The sequence below is a fragment of the Pristiophorus japonicus genome, chromosome 10 (genome assembly GCF_044704955.1).
Source record: "Pristiophorus japonicus isolate sPriJap1 chromosome 10, sPriJap1.hap1, whole genome shotgun sequence".
Lineage (NCBI taxonomy): Eukaryota > Metazoa > Chordata > Chondrichthyes > Pristiophoridae > Pristiophorus > Pristiophorus japonicus.
The window spans coordinates 119118334-119142647 of record NC_091986.1 but is presented as its reverse complement, the minus strand read 5'-3'; the positions used below and the strand labels follow the sequence as shown (position 1 = coordinate 119142647).

General features: G+C 43.8%; 1 protein-coding gene across 10 annotated transcripts in view; it reads right to left on the bottom strand.

Moving 5' to 3' along the window:
• Positions 1–24314, bottom strand: part of rab30 (RAB30, member RAS oncogene family) — a 333798-nt gene that overhangs the window by 53723 nt on the left and 255761 nt on the right. For all 10 annotated transcript variants that reach the window (XM_070892049.1, XM_070892053.1, XM_070892056.1 and 7 more), the window contains one exon: positions 6727–6810. In XM_070892049.1, the coding sequence (XP_070748150.1) occupies positions 6727–6810 (84 nt within the window). The remainder of the gene's footprint in view (positions 1–6726; positions 6811–24314) is intronic.

Genomic DNA, 24314 nt, shown 5'->3' with positions numbered 1-24314 from the left:
TCAAACGTGCCCTCAAAACAAACGTTAGATCCAAATCCAAGAAAATGACAGTTGTCATTGGATCACAAATTGGCAAATGTTTTGATTACATATCGAAATACTCTTCATACAACTACTTGTAGAACACCAGCAGAGTTGTTTCTCAAACGACAGCCACGAACCAGATTCTGATTGTTAAAGCCAAATTTGGCACAGTCTGTAGAAGAGACACAATTAAGACAAAAAGAGAATCACGAAAAAGGGAGAGTAAAAGAGAAGAGTGAAATTAAACCAGAATGAGAGTGAAGAACCATCACCATAAATGGTTAAAGTGGTTACCAGGAAGAGTGGTGAAGATATGTGGCCCTCGCACATATTTTTAAAGATGTTTGATAATGGACAGATTAGGTTAGTCCATATTGATCATATTTTACCTACAGACATGGAAGAAGTTGAAGGTGGGAATGATTCAATTATTTCTGACTCATCAGATAGTTTTGATACACCAGTAGCAAATCCTAAATCCAATGTACTGGAAACAAATCCAGGAGAGAATCAGAATGAAAGTCTGAGTCCGAGTCAGGAAAACAAAGAGCCTGAAGTTAGAGTGAGTGCAAATGAAAATAAAGGAAATTCCATGGAGGAAAATGTTCCTCAGGATGAGCCTCAAATGAGTGTGAAATTAACACCATGTTTGGAAGGTTCTGTTCGAGAGCGAAGGTATCCTCTTCGAAACAGAAAACAAGTGGTAAAGTTAAATTTGTAAATATGTATAAAAATGAAAGTTATTTATGATGTTTGTTATGATGGCTTTTTCATTAAGGAGGGAGAAGTGTAATATGTCTGTAAGCATGTAATGCTTGTAGCTCCACACTGCGGATGTGGACATATTGTGTACTGCAACTGTATATTTAACCATTAAATAGAACAGGGCTTTCCGGAGAGTTCCGAGAGAGCAGCCTGCATGTTAGGAAGCTGTGTGTGCTGTGCTCTGTGAAGATATCACAGATGTCAATTACACTAATCATAGATGAGCTTTGTAAACAAGGCATCAATGTGTGCCAAAAACAGTACAAACTGGCAAACCACATCCATCGCAGAGCGCTAAACAAGTCTTTCATTATTTCACCATTTCTTTCAAATAAAAAGTACATTGCAGAGAGAGGTACTGAAATCTCATCTTTATTAGAAATCCACTCAAAACAGTTAATGATGCCCTTAATCCTTTGTATATTACAGTGCAACACTTGCTATTAACTTCAGGGGAATTACACACACAGTATCGTTTTCATGCAAATGAGTTTGTATCACACAATGCTTCAGGACAAGGCAAGTGAGGCAGAATTGGGAATCCAGACAGTGGAGAGACAAGATAGACTAGTGCTCCAAAAAATTGTGCTCAAGGTGAGGATGTTAAAATTGGGGAATTGATCTTTTGCTATTTAAACACCCAATAGCAAACACTCTCAAGTCAGATATAAACACAGACAGATACAGAATAAAGCTCCCTCTGCTCTTAAGAGCATCAACCACTGCACCAGCAAGACATTCTTCCATTTCCCATCAAACATCCTGTGGCCTCAGATTACCAATTAATGCCAAATTCAGAATCATGTTGCACTGCAGGCTCATGCCATTCAGAACTGGATTAAAACTGCACACATACATTTCACACAAGAACCTTCCAGCCAGCAGACAGGTGAAACTTTCATTTAACACCATTCTATTTTGATATCTTGGTGACAAATAGGTATATAGGTATGAAGCATGGCCTTTTTTTAAAACCTAACACCTTGTACTGTCAGTCACTCACAATTTGTCAGGTGGGACGTAATGATTTAGAATAGAGAGAGAGAAAAAAAATCAAATTGGAGCAGACTTTACTTTTAAAAAATACACTGAACTAGGTGACGAGGACTTTTTGGCTCAGAGTTTGTTTGGTTCAGCTTTCAGATTACCAAAGGAATGTGATCTATAAAACAGAGCATACTGTTCTTGAAGTAGTTGTTATACAACAGTCTCATGATCAGCATGTGGTTGGTTATACAGGACCTGTCACTTGCACAAGTTTCCCCCAAAGCACTCATTTTTACAGAAACTGCCCTAACCAAAGTCACAAACAACATTCTGTGCAACTGTGGTGCATAATCCCTCTTGACCTCTGATATAGTTGAACACACCATCCTCCACCAATGCCCGACTATGTGGAACTGCTCTTTCAAGTTCCACTTTTACCTATTCAAAGACAGAAATAATGGGTAGGCAGGACTTTGTGCAAAATAGATCATAGGCCACACAGTTCTGGATTACTGATGTTTGAGAAGGAATGAAACCATGTGAGGAAATCAATGAAGTTGTGGCCTAGGATGCTTGCAGGCAATGTTAGAGGTGGAAAAATGCTGTTTTGATGATGAGAGTCATCCTTACACCATATCTAGTCAGTGGAGCAGAACACAGGTGTTGTGTGTATTACTTGGTTCAGCCAGAATAGGTATCTAAATTGATTGATGGAGATGGAGCCAGAGGCACCCAGTACTAATGTGAACCAAGGTGGATTTCTTTAGTTTTACCAATATTGAGCTGAAGGAAATTTTGGCTCATCTGGGACTTTAGACAACCAGCCAGATAGGACACTAATGGTTTTGGAGATGGTAATAATGGCAGATAAGTAGACTTTGGTGTTATTGGATGTGGTAGCACACAGATAATAAATGAGGACCAAGGATAGAGCTCTAGAGCACAGGAGGGAAAGCTTTCAAGGAGGCGTAGTAGGTACACTGGGACAGATACAAATGGAACTAAGTGAGTCCAACGCCATGAAAGATGAACCATAGAGAAAAGGCAGAAGGGAAGAGAGTGATCTGCAATGTTGAAGCTGGCAGAGAAATTGAAACCAGCGAAGCGGGACAATATGGTATGGTCTCAGTTAAGTAAAATTCCATTGGTGACTTTGACATTATCAGTGCCCCATGGTGGGTTAAAATGCCATTTTGTAACTGGACATTTGAAGGTGCAGGATTATCACCCCAAATGAATCTCCCTCAGATGTTCTCCTTTCTTGTGACTGAGTAGATGACTTATCACCTCTCAATGGCAACATGGAGATGAAAAATTCAGAATGCAGGGTGTAGACCTGCATCAAATCAATCTGTGGCATTGCTTCTGTCAGCATCATGCTACTATTTTCTAAGCAGTGACTCTTGCCTTTTACAATTTTCTAACCAGTTAATTACTTTGGTTAACAATTACACAGTTCAGACAATTAGTTACTGATTCATTTTTCACTGCCTGGTTAACTAAGTAACCTAGTATATTAAAAAGAAAATTAGTTTATAGTATGCAATTTCAGGTTGGCCTAATTCAAAGGTAAGCATCATCTATCATTTTTACTTTTGTTTTTGAATACTATTTCCTGGATGCCTCTAAAGTACTAAATTCTTGCCACTGATCCCAAAAAACATTGGTTTGTATTTAATTTTGTACCTCAGGCCTTAAACTGCATCCCCTTCAACTCACCTTGTTTGTCTCACTTCCACCCCATCCCCCATGGATGACAGCTGACATTCTCTCAGTGTCACCATGCATGACATGGCTGTCTGAGATCAGGAACTCAATGGACAGGGTGAAGATTGAATCTGCATCATTACGCTCCATAGGCCTGAATGTTGGTTCTACCAATAAAACTGCATCACCTTTTGGACTAGAATATAACTACTAAAATGCTATGGTGTACAGGTGTTGGATCCGAGCATCAGCTAATAAGAGAACTCTGTTGTAACATCAGTGGGGGTGTAAAGTTATGCCACAATCAACTCCTGTTAATTGTAAACTGTTTATTTTTTGCTCAAAAGTTTAACTATTCAGCATCACAAATTATGCATTTTTAATAAAACAGATATTTTAAAAAAAACCCATTTCAATTTGAATTAACAGATAATCAAATTAAGAAACTTTGAATTAAGAGGAATAGGCTGTATGTGTAACAAAAGTTGATTTAAAAAGTTTTAAAAATAACTAGTTTATTACTGTTCAGTCAAACATTAAAAAGCAAAAGACTACACTCAATGTATTCATTGCAACATAAGCAGGCACTGTTCACACAAGGAACCATGAAGGTAAAAATAGCTGAAACATTAAATACTTGTGTGCGCATGACATAGTCAGCAGGCTATTGTCTAAAGATACCATACAGCATTTACAGGAACACTCACTGCACCACTGTTAACTGTGAAAACAAACACTGGCTGCATTTTCATTGTGTGGCACACCAACAATTTTTTAAGCAGTTTGGGGGTGAACAAAATGTAAATTTCTTTACGTAGAATCTACAGCACAGAAACTAATGAAACTACTTTCCCCTTATAACAATTTCCTATGATTTCTGAAGTGTTTCTCAGCTCAGATGACATGTTGGCTTGCTCTCGCTCTCTCGCATATTCTAGGAAGCATGTCATCTAGGCCGACACTCCAGTGCAGAGAGTGCTGCACTGTCGGAAATGCCGTCTTTCAGATGAGACGTTATGCACTGACAGTCATTTTCCAACATTCCATAGACTCTGGATCAGTTCCTATGGAGTGGAGGGTAGCCAATGTAACCCTACTTTTTAAAAAAGGTGGGAGAGAAAACAGGGAATTATAGACCGGTCAGCCTGACATCGGTAGTGGGTAAAATGATGGAATCAATTATTAAGGATGTCATAGCAGCGCATTTCGAAAGAGGTGACATGATAGGTCCAAGTCAGCATGGATTTGTGAAAGGGAAATCATGCTTGACAAATCTTCTGGAATTTTTTGAGGATGTTTCCAGTAGAGTGGACAAGGGAGAACCAGTTGATGTGGTGTATTTGGACTTTCAGAAGGCTTTTGACAAGGTCCCACACAAGAGATTAATGTGCAAAGTTAAAGCACATGGGATTGGGGGTAGTGTGCTGACGTGGATTGAGAACTGGTTGGCAGACAGGAAGCAAAGAGTAGGAGTAAATGGGTACTTTTCAGAATGGCAGGCAGTGACTAGTGGGGTACCACAAGGTTCTGTGCTGGGGCCCCAGCTGTTTACATTGTACATTAATGATTTAGATGAGGGGATTAAATGTAGTATCTCCAAATTTGCGGATGACGCTAAGTTGGGTGGCAGTGTGAGCTACGAGGAGGATGCTATGAGGCTGCAGAGTGACTTGGATAGGTTAGGTGAGTGGGCAAATGCATGGCAAATGAAGTATAATGTGGATAAATGTGAAGTTATCCACTTTGGTGATAAAAACAGAGAGACAGACTATTATCTGAATGGTGACAGATTAGGAAAAGGAGAGGTGCAACGAGACCTGGGTGTCATGGTACATCAGTCATTGAAGGCTGGCATGCAGGTACAGCAGGCGGTTAAGAAAGCAAATGGCATGTTGGCCTTCATGGCGAGGGTATTTGAGTGTTGCTACAGTTGTACAGGGCCTTGGTGAGGCCACACCTGGAGTATTGTGTACAGTTTTGGTCTCCTAACTTGAGGAAGGACATTCTTGCTATTGAGGGAGTGCAGCGAAGGTTCACCAGACTGATTCCCGGGATGGCGGGACTGACACATCAAGATAGATTGGATCAACTGGGCTTGTATTCACTGGAGTTCAGAAGAATGAGAGGGGATCTCATAGAAATGTTTAAAATTCTGACGGGTTTAGGCAGGTTAGATGCAGGAAAAATGTTCCCAATATTGGGGAAGTCCAGAAGCAGGGGGCACAGTCTAAGGATAAGGGGTAAGCCATTTAGGATCGAGATGAGGAGAAACTTCTTCACCTAGAGAGTGGTGAACCTGTGGAATTCTCTATCACAGAAAGTTGTTGAGGCCAATTCACTAAATATATTCAAAAAGGAGTTAGATGTAGTCCTTACTACTAGTGGGATCAAAGGGTATGGCGAGAAAGCAGGAATGGGGTACTGAAGTTGCATGTTCAGCCATGAACTCATTGAATGGCAGTGCAGGCTCGAAGGGCCGAATGGCCTACTCCTGCACCTATTTTCTATGTTTCTATGTTAAACCAAGGCCACATCTGCCCTCTCGGGTGGACGTAAAAGATCTCATAGCACTATTCGAAGACCACCAGGGAGCTTTACCCCTGGTGTACTGGCCAATATTTATCTCTTAATCAACATAACAAAAATAATTTATCTGGCCATTATCACATTGCTGTTTGTGGGAGCTTGCTGTGCGCAAATTGGCTGCTGCATTTCCCACTTTACAACCGTGACTACATTCCAAAAGTACTTCATTGGCTGTAAAGCACTTTGAGATGTCCAGTGGTCATGAAAAGCACCATATTGCTATATTGATGCAAGTCTTTTAATCTTTATCTAAAGGCTCAATTTATTTTTGTATCCTTATATTTCCACTATCACCCACTTTTGTAAAAAAAAGTGAAAGTGCTTATTTAATATCACTGCTATCTATGGAAAGATTTCCATCTTTGTCTCTTATCAGCTTTTACTTTAATTCTATTTTTAATACATTTCACCCTGACCTTACTGAATTTGAATAATCTAACTTGTGAAACAAAAGAAAGAAAATGTAAATAAATCTGAGCAGAGTTCTAAAGCAATTTGGATCCCAGTGGATTCCAACTAGACCTGTATTCAAATAATCGTATGTAGAGTTATGCAGTGCTACCATATAAAATTTACATAGTGTTACATTTTGTACTTTTGTTTTTAAGTTAGATTTGTTACAAATTATATGGAAGTGGATATTTAGTAATACAGTACCTTCACTTTTTCTCCATTTATATCAACGGTTTTAATCATAAAATCAACTCCAATAGTGGCTCCTTGACCTGGTGGAAACAAACCCTGCAACAGTAGAAGGACATCTCAGTTTGTACTAATTTATTCTTTTTGTATACACCTTGATAAGTACAATCCTAGAATAAACACCATCAATTAGTAGATGCATAGGGTAGGGAATAAACCTGCATCCAGATATTCACTTTACATCCTGTATCTATATAAGTTATAAAAAAAGGGGAAAAATATTGAAAGCAGAACATTGGAGAAAACTACATTTACAATAAGGCAACATCAATTCCAGAGTTATAAATATTACTAAAACAAAACATTTGAAAATAATAAAACCAACATTCTTTAGGAATATACAAGACCAGAAATATTTGTTGGCGATGCAATACCAGAAATGTCTAACACACTCGACTAAATTTATCCCAGCTATCTTACTCAAGACATTAACCTGCCTATTTTAAAATAGGTTAACACCTGCATTAAAGTAGAGAAAGGAATTTGACAAACATGTTGTGTGTTTGTATAACAGTAATTTCTGCCCCATGGTTGCATATGCACCAGTTTGAAGATTAAGATTAATTAGTATTTTAATTTGACAGCCAGTCAGCTGGAGCTGCAGTGCCACTAATGACAAGATTCCACATATAGTTAAAAGCTACAAGGAAAGCATGATGTTCACCTTGCAACCCATTTTATAGAGGTGTAACTTCTTATAAAAGGGGTTTGATATCAGTAGCACGCTAACTCTTTGCATCTAGCATCAGCATTTGTATTTACAAGTTAGCATTACAAAGAGTGAGGAGTTCCCCAGATGGCCTAATGTGCAAAGGCACAAGAGTGTTGATTCAATTTGAGAGCCATACATCGTTCGTTTGTTGAGCTGAGACAATAGTTGGAGTGCTACAACTGGCCTTCGTGTCTCTGGGTTTGGTGGTGGCTTAAAGATCTCCTTAATCTTAATAATAAAAGCGAGAAAAATCAAAAGAAAAATTGGAGAAAACCAAAACCCAGTGTGTCTGTAAACAGTCCATTCCCATTGAAAACAACAGCAAGAAGCAGATACACTGCAAATCCCTAACCTACATCACATCAGTTTCTCTGAAAAGGAATGATTACATCAGTATAAAAATGCGCCTCTGAATGGGACCGATATTCCTGGTTGTTCACAGTTGTTAAAATGTCCTGCTTTCCTTACATCTTTGATGTTTTATTTTCTAGAACTGGTTTAAGAACAAGTTAAACATATCCACAACATGGGTTGCTAGAGATGAGGGGAAGATAAATGTAGCATAGCTGCACAATTACTCTGCCTTTATGCACCTGCACAATGCAATGGGGGATACATTTTTTTTTAAATTAAGCAAATGCATGGGCTCCGTCCGATTTGCCAGCATTTGGTGCAGAAAGGTTATGCGATGAAAAGTAAATCCTGTTAACAATTCAGAGATTAAAGTTTTAAAAAAAAAATATTGCACTCAGACTGAACAGATATTGACGTGATCAATTCTCCCCATGTTGCAGTGTAAATATGCACATTTATTCAAGAATCTTATTTAATTCTGATCATTTTCTGATCTTTTCCTCTGCTTTCCTGGTAACTAACTATACTTCATCATTTCTCCTCTCAGTTTTAATATCAGATTTTTGTGTCCCTTTACATTGAAGAAGCATCAGCACTGCTGAGGGTATAACTGAAATCTGAATACTGTGGATTCTACTTATAGGGACCCATTAGTCTGATGTCTGCTGTGGGGAAATTACTAAAATTTGTTATAAGGGACAGAGCGATTGAGCACTTGGACAAAGAAGAACTGATGAGAGAGCCAGCATTGATTTGTAACGGTTAAGTCATGTTTAACTAGCTTAACTGAATTTTTTGAGGAGGTTACTAACATGGTAGATAACGGAGTGTCTATTAGCTAGAAATTCCACATTTAAGAATAGCACCATTTTTTGGCATTATTTGCGATTAACGGCCGTTTTTAATGCCGAAATAACGCCAAAAAAAGGCTTAAGTTACGCCAAAAGTTTTTAAAATTTTGGCGTAGCGTTAAAATACCACCGTTTAAGGATGGAGATAAATTTTTTCGCGTAAAAATAATGCCCGTTCGCGCATGCCCACTCGAAGCAGATACTTGAGGCTCTTTAAAAGTTAAATTCTATCTGCATGTGCACAGCTCTGGGTAATGTGGTGAATGCAGCTCAGTTCACTCAGACTATTTTTTTCTATCAATGTCCTATAAAACAGGGTGTAAAAATCAAATATTTGTGCTTGTTAAAGTGTTCTAAATGCAAGAGTTTATACACTGCTGTAGCTTGTAACCAAAATGACACCCATTAAATAGGGTTTATGGCTTAAGGTGGTTTAGGAAGTTGGAGCAGCAAAGTGTGAAACCACTGAACAGTACATATTTGAACAATCTCGGTGAATGCAGTCACACTGCTGCGGAGAGGCAAGAGGAGGAACTCAGACCACCTGATGGTTAGCCAAGAGCATGTCCCATTTTTTAAAAAGGGGACAAGTCCGACTGCGGCAATTACGGGGCAATCTCCCTGCTATCAACCACTGGGAAAGTTGTCATTAGAGTTCTCTTCAATCGACTTCTCCATGTGGCCGAGGAGCTCCTCCCGGAATCACAATGTGGATTTTGTCCCCTACGGGGCACAACAGACATGATCTTTGCAGCGCGACAGCTGCAGGAAAAATGCAGGGAGCACGCCTTTTGCGATCTTAAAAAGGCCTTTGACACTGTCAACCGTGAGGGTCTATGGGGCGACCTCCTCCGTTTCGGATGCCCCCAAAAGTTTGTCAACATCCTTTGCTTGCTTCACGATGACATGCAGGCCGTGATCCTTACCAACGGATTCATTAGACCCAATTCACGTCCGGACCGGGGTCAAACAGGACTGCGTCATCGCTCCAACCCTCTTCTCAACCTTCCTTGCCGCCATGCTCCACCTCACAATCAACAAGCTCCCCGCTGGAGTGGAACTAAACTACAGAACCAGTGGGAAGCTGTTTAACCTACACCGCCTCCAGGCCAGGTCCAAGATCACCCCAACCTCTATCGTTGAGCTGCAGTATGCGGACGACGCCTGCGTCTGCGCACATTCAGAGGCTGAACTCCAGGATATAGTCAATGTATTCACTGAGGCATATGAAAGCATGGGCCTTACGCTTAACATCCGCAAGACAAAAGATCCTCCACCAGCCTGTCACCACCGCACAGCACTGCCCTCCAATCATCAAGATTCACGGCACGGCGCGGCCCTCAACAACGTGGACCATTTCCCATATCTCGGGAGCCTCTTAACAAAGGCAGACATTGATGCGGAGATGCAACATCGCCTCCAGTGTGCCTGTGCAGCCTTCGGCCGTCTGAGGAAAAGAGTATTTGAAGACCAGGCCTTCAAATCTACCACCAAGCTCATGGTCTATAGGGCTGTAGTAATATCCACCCTCCTATATGGATCCGAGGCATGGACGATGTACAGAAGGCACCTCAAGTCGCTGGAGATATATCACTAACGATGTCTCCGCGAGATCCTGCAAGTCCCCTGGGAGGACAGGCGTACCAACATCAGTGTCCTCGACCAGGCTAACATCCCCAGTATTGAAGCACTGACCACACTTGATCAGCTTCGCTGGGCAGGCCACATAGTTCGCATGCCAGATACAAGACTCCCTAAGCAAATGCTTTATGCGGAGCTTCTTCCTGGTAAATGAGCCAAAGGAGGACAGTGAAAACGTTATAAGGACACCCTCAAAGCCTCCCTGGTAAAGTGCGACATCACCACTGACACCTGTGAGACCCTGGCCGAAGATCACCAGAGGTGGAGAAAGTGCATCCGGGAGGGCGTTGAACTCTTCGAGTCCCAAAGCAAAGAGCATGAGGAAGCCAAGCGCAGGCAGCGGCAAACCAGCCCCACCGACCCCTTCCCTCGACAAATGTCTGTTCCACCTGTGACAGGGTCTGTGGCTCTCGTATCGGACTGTTCAGTCATCAAAGAACTCACTTCGGTAGCGGAAGCAAGTCTTCCTCGATTCTGAGGGACTGCCTATGATGATGGCCAAGAGCATAAAGGGCACCCAAGTGTAAGCTAGGGCACTGCAGAAAAGGATAGATTTTAGAAAGTCCCACTGACCCGATTATGGACGGCAGAGATTTCGGCCACTATCGAACTGTTCATGTCCCATCTCCGCAGCTTACCGGGCATGGCATGGAGGCACACAGGGTCACGCGCCGGCCGGCAGGATCACTCGCTTGGCCGGACACATGAGCTCGGCGCTCACCTCCCCCCGGGCAAGTGCCTCTCCTCCTCGGTCTCAGTGCACGGGCACTCGGGAAAGTCTTGCCTTCCTCTTCCAATGATTTAGTGTCGATTTTATTTTAAAAAGTCAAATATGTGTTACTTGTGGGGCCCACCTTAGAGTTGTTGAAAATGTGTGTTTAAAAAAAAAACAATGATTTTTCAAAACCACGAGAGTTTGTTCAGTATATTTCTGCAGAAACTTGGTTTCCCAAGATGGCGCCGTTAACGTCGATTTTGATGGGACTCGACCAGGTAAGGCAATCTTTTTCAAATAGGTATTTAGCACTATCCGTAAAAATGTCCTTATTGGGGAACCTCTCCAGCATTATCGTTGGTTTTAATGCCCAGTGACGTCCCAAAAATGGTTTAAAAATGGCCCTTATAATGACGGTGTTACACCACTGGGGAAACTAGCATAATCCATTTTGGCTGAAGAAAGATAGATCAGAATATTTTCTAAATGGCAAAAAGCTAGGAACTGTGGATAAGCAGAGAGATTTAGGGTTCCATGTGCAGAAATCACGAAAAACTAGGACAAGTACAAAAATAATTTAAACAGGCTAATGCCTGCCACAGTACCGAAATGGCTCTCAAAGTCACAAATGACATCCTTTGTGACTGTGACAAAGGCAAACTATCCCCCCCGCTCCTTCTTGACTTGTCTGCAGTCTTTGACATGGTTGACCACTCTATCCTTCGCCAACAACTCTCTACTGTCGTCCAGCTGGGTGGGACTGCACTTGCCTGGTTCCATCCTTAGCTTACTAACCGTAGCCAAAGAATCACCTGCAACAGCTTCTCTTCCCGCCCCTGCATCATTACCTCTGGTGTCCCCCAAGGATCTATTCTTAGCCCCCTCCTGTTTCCCAGCTACATGTTGCCCCTTGATGACATCATCTGAAAACACAGCGTCGGTTTCCTGTACGCTGATGACACCCAGCTCTACCTCAATACCACTTCTCTCGACCCCTTCACGGGGCCCAAGTTTCCACATGATTCGCGCCTGATTTTTAGGAGCAACTGGTGGAGAACGGACTATTTTAGAAATCGCAATTCTCCACATTTTTTTTTCTGCAGTTCTAGTCAGGTAGAACAGTTCTAGTTTAGAACAGAATTTTTTCTTCAAAAGGGGGCGTGTCCGGCCACTGACACCTGATTTGAAAGTTTCCACGGTGAAAATGTACTCCAAACTAAAGTAGAATGGCGCCAGTGAAGATTTTTGTGGAACTGAAAAAACCTGTTCTACACATTAAAAAAATCAGGCGCAGGTTATAAATTAGGCGTCCAGAACGAGGTGGGGGGGGGAAGGGAACTCATTAAATTCGACAATAAATCCTTATTTATACTTCTACAAATATACAAATAAATCCAACCTGAATAAACATTTATAAGCCAAGAAAAGATTAAATAAACCATCTTCCTACCTGTGTGAAAGTGCTTCAGCCAGGGAGAATTCTGCAGTTGTTCGTGCCGCTGAGCGAGAGAGGGAGGGAGGGAAGGGGAGAGGGAGGGGAAGGGGAGAGAGGGGAAGGGGGGAGAGAGGGGAAGGGGGAGAGAGGGGAAGGGGGGAGAGAGGGGAGAGGGAGAGGAAGGGGAGAGGGAGGGGGAGGGAGGGGGGGAGGGAGGGGGGGAGGGGAGGAGGGAAGAGAGGGGGGGGGTCGGGAACAGGAGCGGGTGTCGGGTCGGGGGGGGGGGGGAGCGGGTCTCGGGTCGGGAGAGCGGATCTCGGTCGGGGCGGGGGTGGGGGGGGGGGGGGAAGAAAAGAGAGCGGGTGTCGGGTCGGGTCTGGTCGGCGGGGGGGGGAGCGAGTGTCGGGTCTGGTCGGGGCGGGGAGCAGGAGCTGGCCGTGGGAGGAGCCTCATTCACGCAGCCCCAGTGAGGCCATTCAGCCAGGGCTAGGGGCTGCGTGCTTCGGGGCCCTCCCACACAGTTCGGCGCCTGGAGCTACTGCACTTGCGTGCCGACTGTAGCGCGCATGTGCAGAGGTCCCGGCACTGTTTTCAGCGCTGGGACCTGGCTCCGCCCCCCCCCCCCCCCCCCAGCCGGCTGCGCCGAGTAACACAGGACCTGTAAGTCGGTGGAGAATACAGAGGATTTTTTTAGGCACCGTTTTAGGCTCGGAGGGGCGCCCGTTTTTTTTCTTGTGGAAACTTGGGCCCACGGTCTCTAAATTGTCAGACTGCTTGTCCGACATCCAGTTCTGGCTCCAACTGAAAATTGGGAATATTGTTTTCGGTCCATAGAAACATAGAAACATAGAAAATAGGTGCAGGAGTAGGCCATTCAGCCCTTCTAGCCTGCACCGCCATTCAATGAGTTCATGGCTGAACATGCACTTCAGTACCCCCTTCCTGCTTTCTCGCCATACCCCTTGATCCCCCGAGTAGTAAGGACTTCATCTAACTCCCTTTTGAATATATTTAGTGAATTGGCCTCAACTACTTTCTGTGATAGAGAATTCCACAGGTTCACAACTCTCTGGGTGAAGAAGTTTCTCCTCATTTCGGTCCTAAATGGCTTACCCCTTATCCTTAGACTGTGACCCATGGTTCTGGACTTCCCCAACATTGGGAACATTCTTCCTGCATCTAACCTGTCTAAACCCCTCAGAATTTTAAACGTTTCTATGAGGTCCCCTCTCATTCTTCTGAGCTCCAGTGAATACAAGCTCAGTTGATCCAGTCTTTCTTGATAGGTAAGTCCCACCATCCCGGGAATCAGTCTGGTGAATCTTTGCTGCACTCCCTCAAAAGCAAGAATGTCCTTCCTCAAGTTAGGAGAGCAAAACTGTACACAATACTCCAGGTGTGGCTTCACCAAGGCCCTGTACAACTGTAGCAACACCTCCCTGCCCCTGTACTCAAATCCCCTCGCTATGAAGGCCAACATGCCATTTGCTTTCTTAACCGCCTGCTGTACCTGCATGCCAACCTTCAATGACTGATGTACCATGACACCCAGGTCTCCTTGCACCTCTCCTTTTCCTAATCTGTCACCATTCAGATAATAGTCTGTCTCTCTGTTTTTACCACCAAAGTGGATAACCTCACATTTATCCACATTATACTTCATCTGCCATGCATTTGCCCACTCACCTAAGTCACTCTGCAGCCTCATAGCATCCTCCTCGCAGCTCACACTGCCACCCAACTTAGTGTCATCCGCAAATTTGGAGATACTACATTTAATCCCCTCGTCTAAATCATTAATGTACAATGTAAACAGCTGGGGCCCCAGCACAGAACCTTGCGGTACCCCACTAGTCACTGCCTGCCATTCTGAAAAGTACCCATTTACTCCTACTCTTTGCTTCCTGTCTGACAACCAGTTCTCAATCCACGTCAGCACATTACCCCCAATCCCATGTGCTTTAACTTTGCACATTAATCTCTTGTGTGGGACCTTGTCGAAAGCCTTCTGAAAGTCCAAATATACCACATCAACTGGTTCTCCTTTGTCCACTCTACTGGAAACATCCTCAAAAAATTCCAGAAGATTTGTCAAGCATGATTTCCCTTTCACAAATCCATGCTGACTTGGACCTATCATGTCACCATTTTCCAAATGCACTGCTATGACATCCTTAATAATTGATTCCATCATTTTACCCACTACTGATGTCAGGCTGACCGGTCTATAATTCCCTGTTTTCTCTCTCCCTCCTTTTTTAAAATGTGGGGTTACATTGGCTACCCTCCACTCGATAGGAACTGATCCAGAGTCAATGGAATGTTGGAAAATGACTGTCAATGCATCCGCTATTTCCAAGGCCACCTCCTTAAGTACTCTGGGATGCAGTCCATCAGGCCCTGGAGATTTATCGGCCTTCAATCCTATCAATTTCCCCAACACAATTTCCCGACTAATAAAGATTTCCCTCAGTTCCTCCTCCTTACTAGACCCTCTGACCCCTTTTATATCCGGACACAAACTCAGTTTCCTAGCCACTGGCTCCATCCCTCGCCACACTGTTCGCAGCCTTGGTGTCATATTTGACCGTGAAATGAGCCTTCGACCACATATCCGCAGCATAACTAAGACCGCCTATTTCTATCTCTATAACATCGCCCATCTCCGCATTTGTCTCAGCTCATCCACTGCTGAAACCCTCATCCATGCCTTTGTTACCTCTAGACTTGACTATTCCAACACACTGACTGGCCTCCCAAAATTTCCCCCACAAAACCTAGAGAAGCTCCAAAACTCGGCTGCCCTTGTCCTAACTCACACCAAGTCCCGTTCACCCATCACCCCTGTGCTCGCTGACATACATTGGTTTCCGGTTAAGCAACGCTTCGATTTCAAAATTCTCATCCTTATTTTCAAATACCTCCAAGGCCTCACCCCTCCCTATTTCAGCAAGCAGTCCGGGGAGTGTCGAGAGGCGGGTGTTCGGGAGGAGAGTGGCCTACAAGAGGCCAGTCAGTGAGCAGTTCGGGGAGCGTCGGGAGGCGGGAGGCGGGAGGCGAGAGGCCTACAAGAGGCCAGTCAGTGAGCAGTTCGGGGAGCGTCGGGAGGCGGGAGGCCTACAAGAGGCCAGCTGGTGCAGCTGCAGCAGCGAGGCAAAAAATAGAAAGAAATCGAAAGGTGACGTCACAGCCAAGGGGGTAAGTGATTGGTAAGTAGTTTTTCTTTTTCTTTTCTTTATCAGTAAGGAACAATTTGGCAACAACAAAGCTAAATAAGTTTATTTAGGGGTTAAGTCATGGCAGGAGAGTTCGGATACGTGTTATGCTCCTCCTGTACTATGTGGGAAGTCAGGGACGCTTCCTGTGCTCCTGACGACGACGTGTGCGGGAAGTGTATCCGCCTCCAGCTCCTGACGGACCACATTGCGGCCCTGGAGCTGCGGGTGGATGAACTCTGGAGCATCCACGATGCTGAGAAGGACGTGAATAGCACATTTAGAGAGTTGGTCTTACCACAGGTAAAGGGTACACAGCCAGATAGTAAATGGGTGACCAACAGGAAGAGCAGTGCAAGGAATGCAGTGCAGGAGTCCCCTGCGGTCATCCCCCTGCAAAACAGATACACCACTTTCAGTACTGTTGAGGGGGATGACTCATCAGGGGAGAGCAGCAGCAGCCAAGTTCATGGCACCGTGGATGGCTCTGCTGCACAGGAGGGCAGGAAAAAGAGTGGGAGAGCAATAGTGATAGGAGATTCAATTGTAAGGGGAATAGATAGGCGTTTCTGCAGCCGCAACCGAGACTCCAGGATGGTATGTTGCCTCCCTGGTGCAAGGGTCAAAGCTGTCTCGGAGCGGGTGCAGGACATTCTGAAAAGGGAGGATGAACAGCCAGTTGTCGTGGTGCATATAGGTACCAATGATATAGGTAAAAAATGGGATGAGGTCCGACAAGACGAATTTAGGGGGCTAGGAGCTAAATTAAAAAGTAGGACCTCAAAAGTAGCAATCTCAGGATTGCTATCAGTGCCACGTGCTAGTCAGAGTAGAAATCGCAGGATAGCTCAGATGAATACGTGGAGGAGTGGTGCAAAAGGGAGGGATTCAAATTCCTGGGACATTGGAACCGGTTCTGGGGGAGGTGGGACCAGTACAATCCGAACGGTCTGCATCTGGTCAGGACCGGAACCAATGTCCGAGGGGAAGTGTTTGCTAGTGCTGTTGGGGAGGAGTTAAACTAACATGGCAGGGGGATGGGAACCGATGTAGGGAGACAGAGGAAAATAAAATGGAGAAAGAAGCAAAAGATAGAAAGGAGAATAGTAAAAGTGGAGGGCAGAGAAACCCAAGGCAAAAAACAAAAAGGGCCACATTACAGCAAAATTCTAAAGGGGCAAAGTGTGTTAAAAAGACAAACCTGAAAGCTCTGTGCCTCAATACGAGGAGTATTCGGAATAAGGTGGACAAATTAACTGCGCAGACGGTAGTTAACGGATATGATGTAATTGGCATCACGGAGACATGGCTCCAGGGTGACCAAGGCTGGGAACTCAACATCCAGGGGTATTCAACATTTAGGAAGGATAGGTAGAGAGGAAAAGGAGGCGGGGTGGCATTGCTGGTTAAAGAGGAAATTAATGCAATAGTAAGGAGGGACATTAGCCTGGATGATGTGGAATCGGTATGCGTGGAATTGCGGAATACCAAAGGGCAGAAAACGCTAGTGGGAGTTGTGTACAGACCACCAAATAGTAGTAGTGAGGTTGGAGACATCATCAAACAAGAAATAAGGGATATGTGCAATAAAGGTACAGCAGTTATCATGGGTGACTTTAATCTACATATTGATTGGGCTAACCAAACTGGTAGCAATGCAGCGGAGGAGGATTTCCTGGAGTGAATTAGGGATGGTTTTCTAGACCAATATGTCGAGGAAATAACTAGAGAGCTGGCCATCCTAGACTGGGACTAATTAGCAATCTTGTTGTGCGAGGCCCCTTGGGAAGAGTGACCATAATATGGTAGAATTCTTTATTAAGATGGAGAGTGACATAGTTAATTCGGAAACAAAGATTCTGAACTTAAGGAAAGGTAACTTCGACGGTATGAGGCGTGAATTGGCTAGAATAGACTGGCAAAGGATACTTAAAGGGTTGACGGTGGATAAACAATGGCAAACATTTAAAGGTCACTTGGATGAACTTCAGCAATTGTACATCCCTGTCTGGAGTAAAAATAAAACGGGGAAGGTGGCTCAACTGTGGCTAACAAGGGAAATTAAGGAGAATGTTCAAAATAAGGACGAGGCATATAAATTGGCTAGAAAAAGCAACCAACCGGAGGACTGGGAGAAATTTAGAATTCAACGGAGGAGGACTAAGAGTTTAATTAAGAGGGGGAAAATAGAGTACGAGAGGGAGCTTGCAGGGAACATAAAAACTGACTGCAAAAGCTTCTATAAGTATGTGAAGAGAAAATGATTAGTGAAGACAAACGTAGGTCCCTTGCAGTCGTTTTCAGGTGAATTTATAATGGGGAACAAAGAAATGGCAGACCAACTGAACAAATACTTCGGTTCTGTCTTCACGAGGGAAGACAGAAATAACCTTCTGAATGTACTAGGGGACAGTGGGTCTAGTGAGAAGGAGGAATTGAAGGATATCCTCATCAGGCAGGAAATTGTGTTAGGGAAATTGATGGGATTGAAGGCTGATAAATCCCCGGGGCCTGATAAACTGCCTCCCAGAGTACTTAAAGAAGTGGCCCTAGAAATAGTGGATGCATTGGTGATCATTTTCCAACAGACTATCGACTCTGGATCAGCTCCCATGGACTGGAGGGTAGCTAATGTAACACCACTTTTTAAAAAAGGAGGGAGAGAAAACGGGTAATTATAGACCGGTTAGCCTGACATTAGTAGTGGGGAAAATGGTGGAATCAATCATTAAGGATGAAATAGCAGCGCATTTGGAAAGCAGTGACAGGATCGGTCCAAGTCAGCATGGATTTATGAAAGGGAAATCATGCTTGACGAATCTTCTGGAATTTTGAGGATGTAACTAGCAGAGTGGACAAGGGAGAACCAGTGGAAGTGGTGTATTTGGACTTTCAAAAGGCTTTTGACAAGGTCCAGCACAAGAGATTGGTGTGCAAAATCAAAGCGCATGGTATTGGGGGTAATGTACTGACGTGGATAGAGAACGGGTTGACAGACAGGAAGCAGAGTCAGGATAAACGGGTCCTTTTCAGAATGGCAGGTAGTGACTAGTGGAGTGCCGCAGGGCTCAGTGCTGGGACCCCAGCTCGTTTCAATATATATTAACGATTTAGATGAAGGAATTGAGTGTAATATCTCCAAGTTTGCAGATGACACTAAACTGGGTGGTAGTCTGAGCTGTGAGGAGGACGCCAAGAGGCTGCAGGGTGAGTGGGAAAATGCATGGCAGATGCAGCATAATGTGGATAAATGTGAGGTTATCCATTTTGGGGCAAAAACACGAAGGCAGAATATTATCTGAATGGCAGATTAGGAAAAGGGGAAGTGCAACGAGACCTGGGTATCATGGTTCATCAGTCATTGAAAGTGGGCATGCAGGTGCAGCAGGCAGTGAAGAAGGCAAATGGTATGTTGGCCTTCATAGCTAGGGGATTTGAGTATAGGAGCAGGGAGGTCTTACTGCAGTTGTACAGGGCCTTGGCGAGGCCTCACCTGGAATTGTGTTCAGTTTTGGACTCCCAATCTGAGGAAGGACGTTCTTGCTATTGAGGGAGTGCAGCGAAGGTTCACCAGACTGATTCCAGGGTTGGCTGGACTGTCATATGAGGAGAGACTGGATCAACTGGGCCTTTATTCACTGGAGTTTAGAAGATAAGAGGGGATCCCATAGAAACGTATAAGTTTCTGACGGGACTGGACAGGTTAGATGCGGGAAGAATGTTCCCGATGTTGGGGAAGTCCAGAACCAGGGGACGTAGTCTTAGGATAAGGGGTAACATAGAAAATAGGTGCAGGAGTAGGCCATTCGGCCCTTCGAGCCTGCACCACCATTCAATATGATCATGGCTGATCATTCACCTCAGTATCCCTTTCCCGCTTTCTCTCCATACCCCTTGATCCCTTTAGCCGCAAGGGCTATATCTAACTTCCTCTTGAATATATCCAATGAACTGGCATCAACAACTCTCTGCGGTAGGGAATTCCACAGGTTAACAACTCTGAGTGAAGAAGTTCCTCCTCATAGTCTTAAATGGCCTACCCCTTATTCTAAGACTATGACCCTGGTTCTGGACTTCCCCAACATCGGGAACATTCTTCCCGCATCTAACCTGTCCAGTCCCGTCAGAATCTTATACGTTTCTATGAGATCCCCTCTTATCCTTCTAAACTCCAGTGTATAAAGACCCAGTTGATCCAGTCTCTCCTCATATGTCAGTCCAGCCATCCTGGGAATCAGTCTGGTGAACCTTCGCTGCACTCCCTCAATAGCAAGAACATCCTTCCTCAGTTTAGGAGACCAAAACTGAACACAATATTCCAGGTGAGGCCTCACCAAGGCCGTGTACAATTGCAACAAGACCTCCCTGTTCCTATACGCAAATCCCCTATGAAGGCCAACATGCCATTTGCCTTCTTCACCTGCAAGCCAACTTTCAATGACTGATGAACTATGACACCCAGGTCTCGTTGCACTTCCCCTTTTCCTAATCTGCCACCATTCATATAATACTCTGCCCTCGTGTTTCTGCCACCAAAGTGGATAACCTTACATTTATCCACATTATACTGCATCTGCCCACTCACCAAACATGTCCAAACCACCCTGCAGCCTCTTAGCATCCTCCTCACAGCTCACACCACCCAGTTTAGTGTCATCTGCAAACTTGGAGATATTACACTCAATTCCTTCATCTAAATCATTAATGTATATTGTACAGAGCTGGGGTCCCAGCACTGAGCCTTGCGGCACTCCACTAGTCACTGCCTCCCATCCCGACTCTCTGCTTCCTGTCTGCCAACCAATTCTCTATCCATGCCAGTACATTGCCCCCCAATACCATGTGCATTGATTTTGCACACCAATCTCTTGTGCTGGACCTTGTCAAAAGCCTTTTGAAAGTCCAAATACACCACATCCACTGGTTCCCCCTTGTCCACTCTACTAGTTACATCCTCAAAAAATTCCAGAAGATTTGTCAAGCATGATTTCCCCTTCACAAATCACTGCTCTCCAAATGCGCTGGTATTTCATCCTCATCTCAGGCCATTTAGGACTGAGATGAGGAGAAACTTCTTCACTCAGAGTTGTTAACCTGTGGAATTCCCTACCGTCGAGAGTTGTTGAGGCCAGTTCATTGAATATATTCAAGAGGGAGTTAGATATGGCTCTTACTGATAAGGGGATCAAGGGGTATGGAGAGAAAGCAGGAAAGGGGTACTGAGGTGAATGATCAGCCATGATCTTATTGAATGGTGGTGCAGGCTCGAAGGGCCGACTGGCCTACTCCTGCACCTATTTTCTATGTTTCTATGTTTCTATGTTTCTAATCTCCTCCAGCCCCACAACCCCCCCCCCCCCCACCCCCTCAAAATACTCCTGTGAAGCGCCTTGGGACGTTTCACATCGTTAAAGACACTATATAAATAACAGTTGTTGTTTATCTCCAGGGGGATGGAAGTTAGGATGCAATTGTATAAAGCTCTGGTTAGATTGCATCTGGAGTACTGCATTCAGTTCTAGGCACTGCACCTCAGGAAGGATACATTGGCCTTGGCGGGGGCGGATGCTGTGCAGATTCACCAGAATGATAATGGAGCTAAAGGGGTTAAATTATGAGGGCGGGTAGCATAGACTCGGCTTGTATCCCCTCGCATATAGAAGATTGAGGAGTGATCTAATTTAGGTGATTAGTACGATAAAAAAAAATTTATAGGGTAGAGAGAAATGATTTTTTCTGATAAGAGTCCAGAACAAGGGGGCATAAGCTTACAATTAGAGCTAGGCCGTTCAGAGGTGATGTTAGGAAGCAGTTCACACAAAGGGTTGTGAAACTGTGGAAATCTGGAACACTGAAAAAAAGATGTTGAGGCTAGGTCAATTGAAATTTTCAAAACTTGATATAAATTTTTTCTAGGCACGGATATTAAGCGATATGGAACAAAGGCGGGTAAATGGAGTTGAGTTACAAATCAGCCATGGTCTAACTGAATGGCGGAACAGGCTCAAGGGGCTAAATGGCTTATTCCTCTTCCAATAATTTATGCTGATACTGTAATAAAATAAACTGGACAGCCACACACGTCCAAACCAAACGTTTTAACAAGATTCATTGGTTTGTCCAAATATACCATTAATGTTTATGGTATCTCTTCATTGACTATTCTCCAGTCCTTCTTGACCTAACCAGACCCTTCAATCCTCCAGCATATGACATGTACTTTCAATCTTGATTTATTACATCTACAATCTGCCAGACCCAATTGATCCAGGTTACAATAGCCAGACCATTTGACAAATCATTTCTACACAAAGTCAGCTATAATCAGCTTACACGGTCATAATATTTTGCAACTTAGTTTGGGAGGGGAAAAAATTGCATATTTTAAAACACTCCAATGAAGTGTTGTTTAATGTACTATTGCATATTATGAAAGAAGATAGAGGAGCTAAATTTTATATTCGGAGGTTATAACAAGTGGTGCGAAGGAATAACTAATATAAAATAGAAACCAAGAGGGTAAAACAATATAAAGGCAGCAGCTAAAAATAAAAATATTAGCTCCTTAGACAGAATACGAGTTCTCCAATGCACTGTGGGATAGGATCACCCCTGCAATTCCCGTCGGAATAAATTTCCAAACTCAGTAATACCATAAAGAGATGTCAGGTGGATGAGAAGTAGATACCTACAGGGAAAAAAAAAAGATAAAATAGAAAACAAAAACCCAGATGGCAAGTTATTGCCCTGTGTACTCTCATACACTTTAGTGAATGGCTCAAGAATGCTATTTGGAGAGGCCTTGGAGCAGTTACTTGCCATACCATTAGTTAGGGAAAGGATCTGGAACACCAATATAAAAGCAGCACAAGAAAACAAAGTTCTGCTCTAAAAGTCAGTAGAGAAGGAAAAATTAGTGCATTGGGACACCACTGCAAGCTAGCTAAATCCCTCATGGCATACAGGAGCTCAAGTTCACCCAGGAGCAATAGAATGCTCTCCTGACCGCAAATGCATAATTGCTGAGAGCAAGAGTAAAATTGAGAGAGACACGAGAGAGAGAGACACACGAGAGAGAGAGAGACAAAGCAAGCCACCATATAATAAGAGTACAGCAGAACATAAGAACTAGGAGCAGGAGTAGGCCATACAGCCCTTTGGGCCTGCTCCGCCATTCAATAAAATGGCTGATCTTCGACCTCAATTCCACTTTCCCACCCGATCCCCATATCCTTGGATTCCCGGAGAGTTCAAAAATCTATCTATCTCAGCCTTAAATATACTCAGCGATGTAGCATCCACAGCCCTTTGGGGGTAGAGAAGTGCAAACATACACAACCCTCAATCAAGAAATTCCTCCTCATCTTAGTTTTTAATGGCCAACCACTTATCCTGAGACTATGCCCCCTAGTTCTAGACTCTCCAGCCAGGGGAAACAACCTCTCAGCATCTATCTCGTCAATCCCCCTCAGAATCTTGTATGTTTCAATGAGATCACCTCACATTCTTCTAAACGCCAGAGAGTTATAGGCCCAATCTACTCAAACTCTCCTCATTGGACAACCCTCTCATCCCAGGGATCAGTCAAGTGAACCTTCATTTCACCACCTCCAAGGCATACACATCTTTTCTCAGATAAGGAGACCAAGATTGTGCACAGTACTCCAGATATGGTCTCACCAAAGCCCTGTATAATTGCAGCGACTTCCTTACTCTTGTGCTCCAACCTCCTTGCAATAAAGGCCAACATGCCATTTGCCTTCCTAATTGCTTGCTGTACCTGCATGCTAACTTTGTGTTTCCTATGAGAACACATAAATCTCTCTAAACACCAACATTTAATAGTTTCTCACCATTTTAAAAATATTCGGCTTTTCTATTCTTCCTACCAAAGTGAATAACCTCAACATTTCTCACACTCTACTTCACCTGCCACCTAAGTGCCCACTCACTTAGCCTGTCTATATCCCGTTGCAGACTCGATGTCCTCCTCAGCTTCCTTTCCGGCCTACCTTTGTATTGTCAGCAAATTTAGATGAAGGGGCCAAGTGCATTGTATCCAAGTCATTAAAATAGATTGTAAATAGCTGAGCCCCAAGCATTGATCCTTGTGGCACGCCTCTAGTTACAGCCTGCCAACTGGAAAATGACCCGCTTATCTCTAGTCTCTGTTTTCTGTCAGCTAACCAATCCTCGATCTATGGTAATATATTACCCCCAACCCCAAAGCAATCTTTTATGTGGCACCTTATCGAATGCCTTTGGGAAATCCAAATATACTACATCCACTGGTTCCCTTTCAGCTACAATGCGAGTTACATCTTCAAAAAAACGGCAATAACTTTGTTCAACATGATCTCCCTTTCATAAAACCATGCTGACTCTGCCTAATTATATGATTTTCTAAGTGCCCTTTTACTACTTCCTTAATAATGGATTTCAATATTTTCCCAATAACTGATGTCAGACTAACGGATCTGTACTTCCCAATTTTCTCTCTCCCTCCATTCTTGAATTGCGGGGTTTCATTTGCTACTTTCTAATCCACTGGGACCGTTCTAGAATCTAGGGAATTTTGGAAAATCACAACCAATGCATCCACTATCTCTGCAGCCAGCTT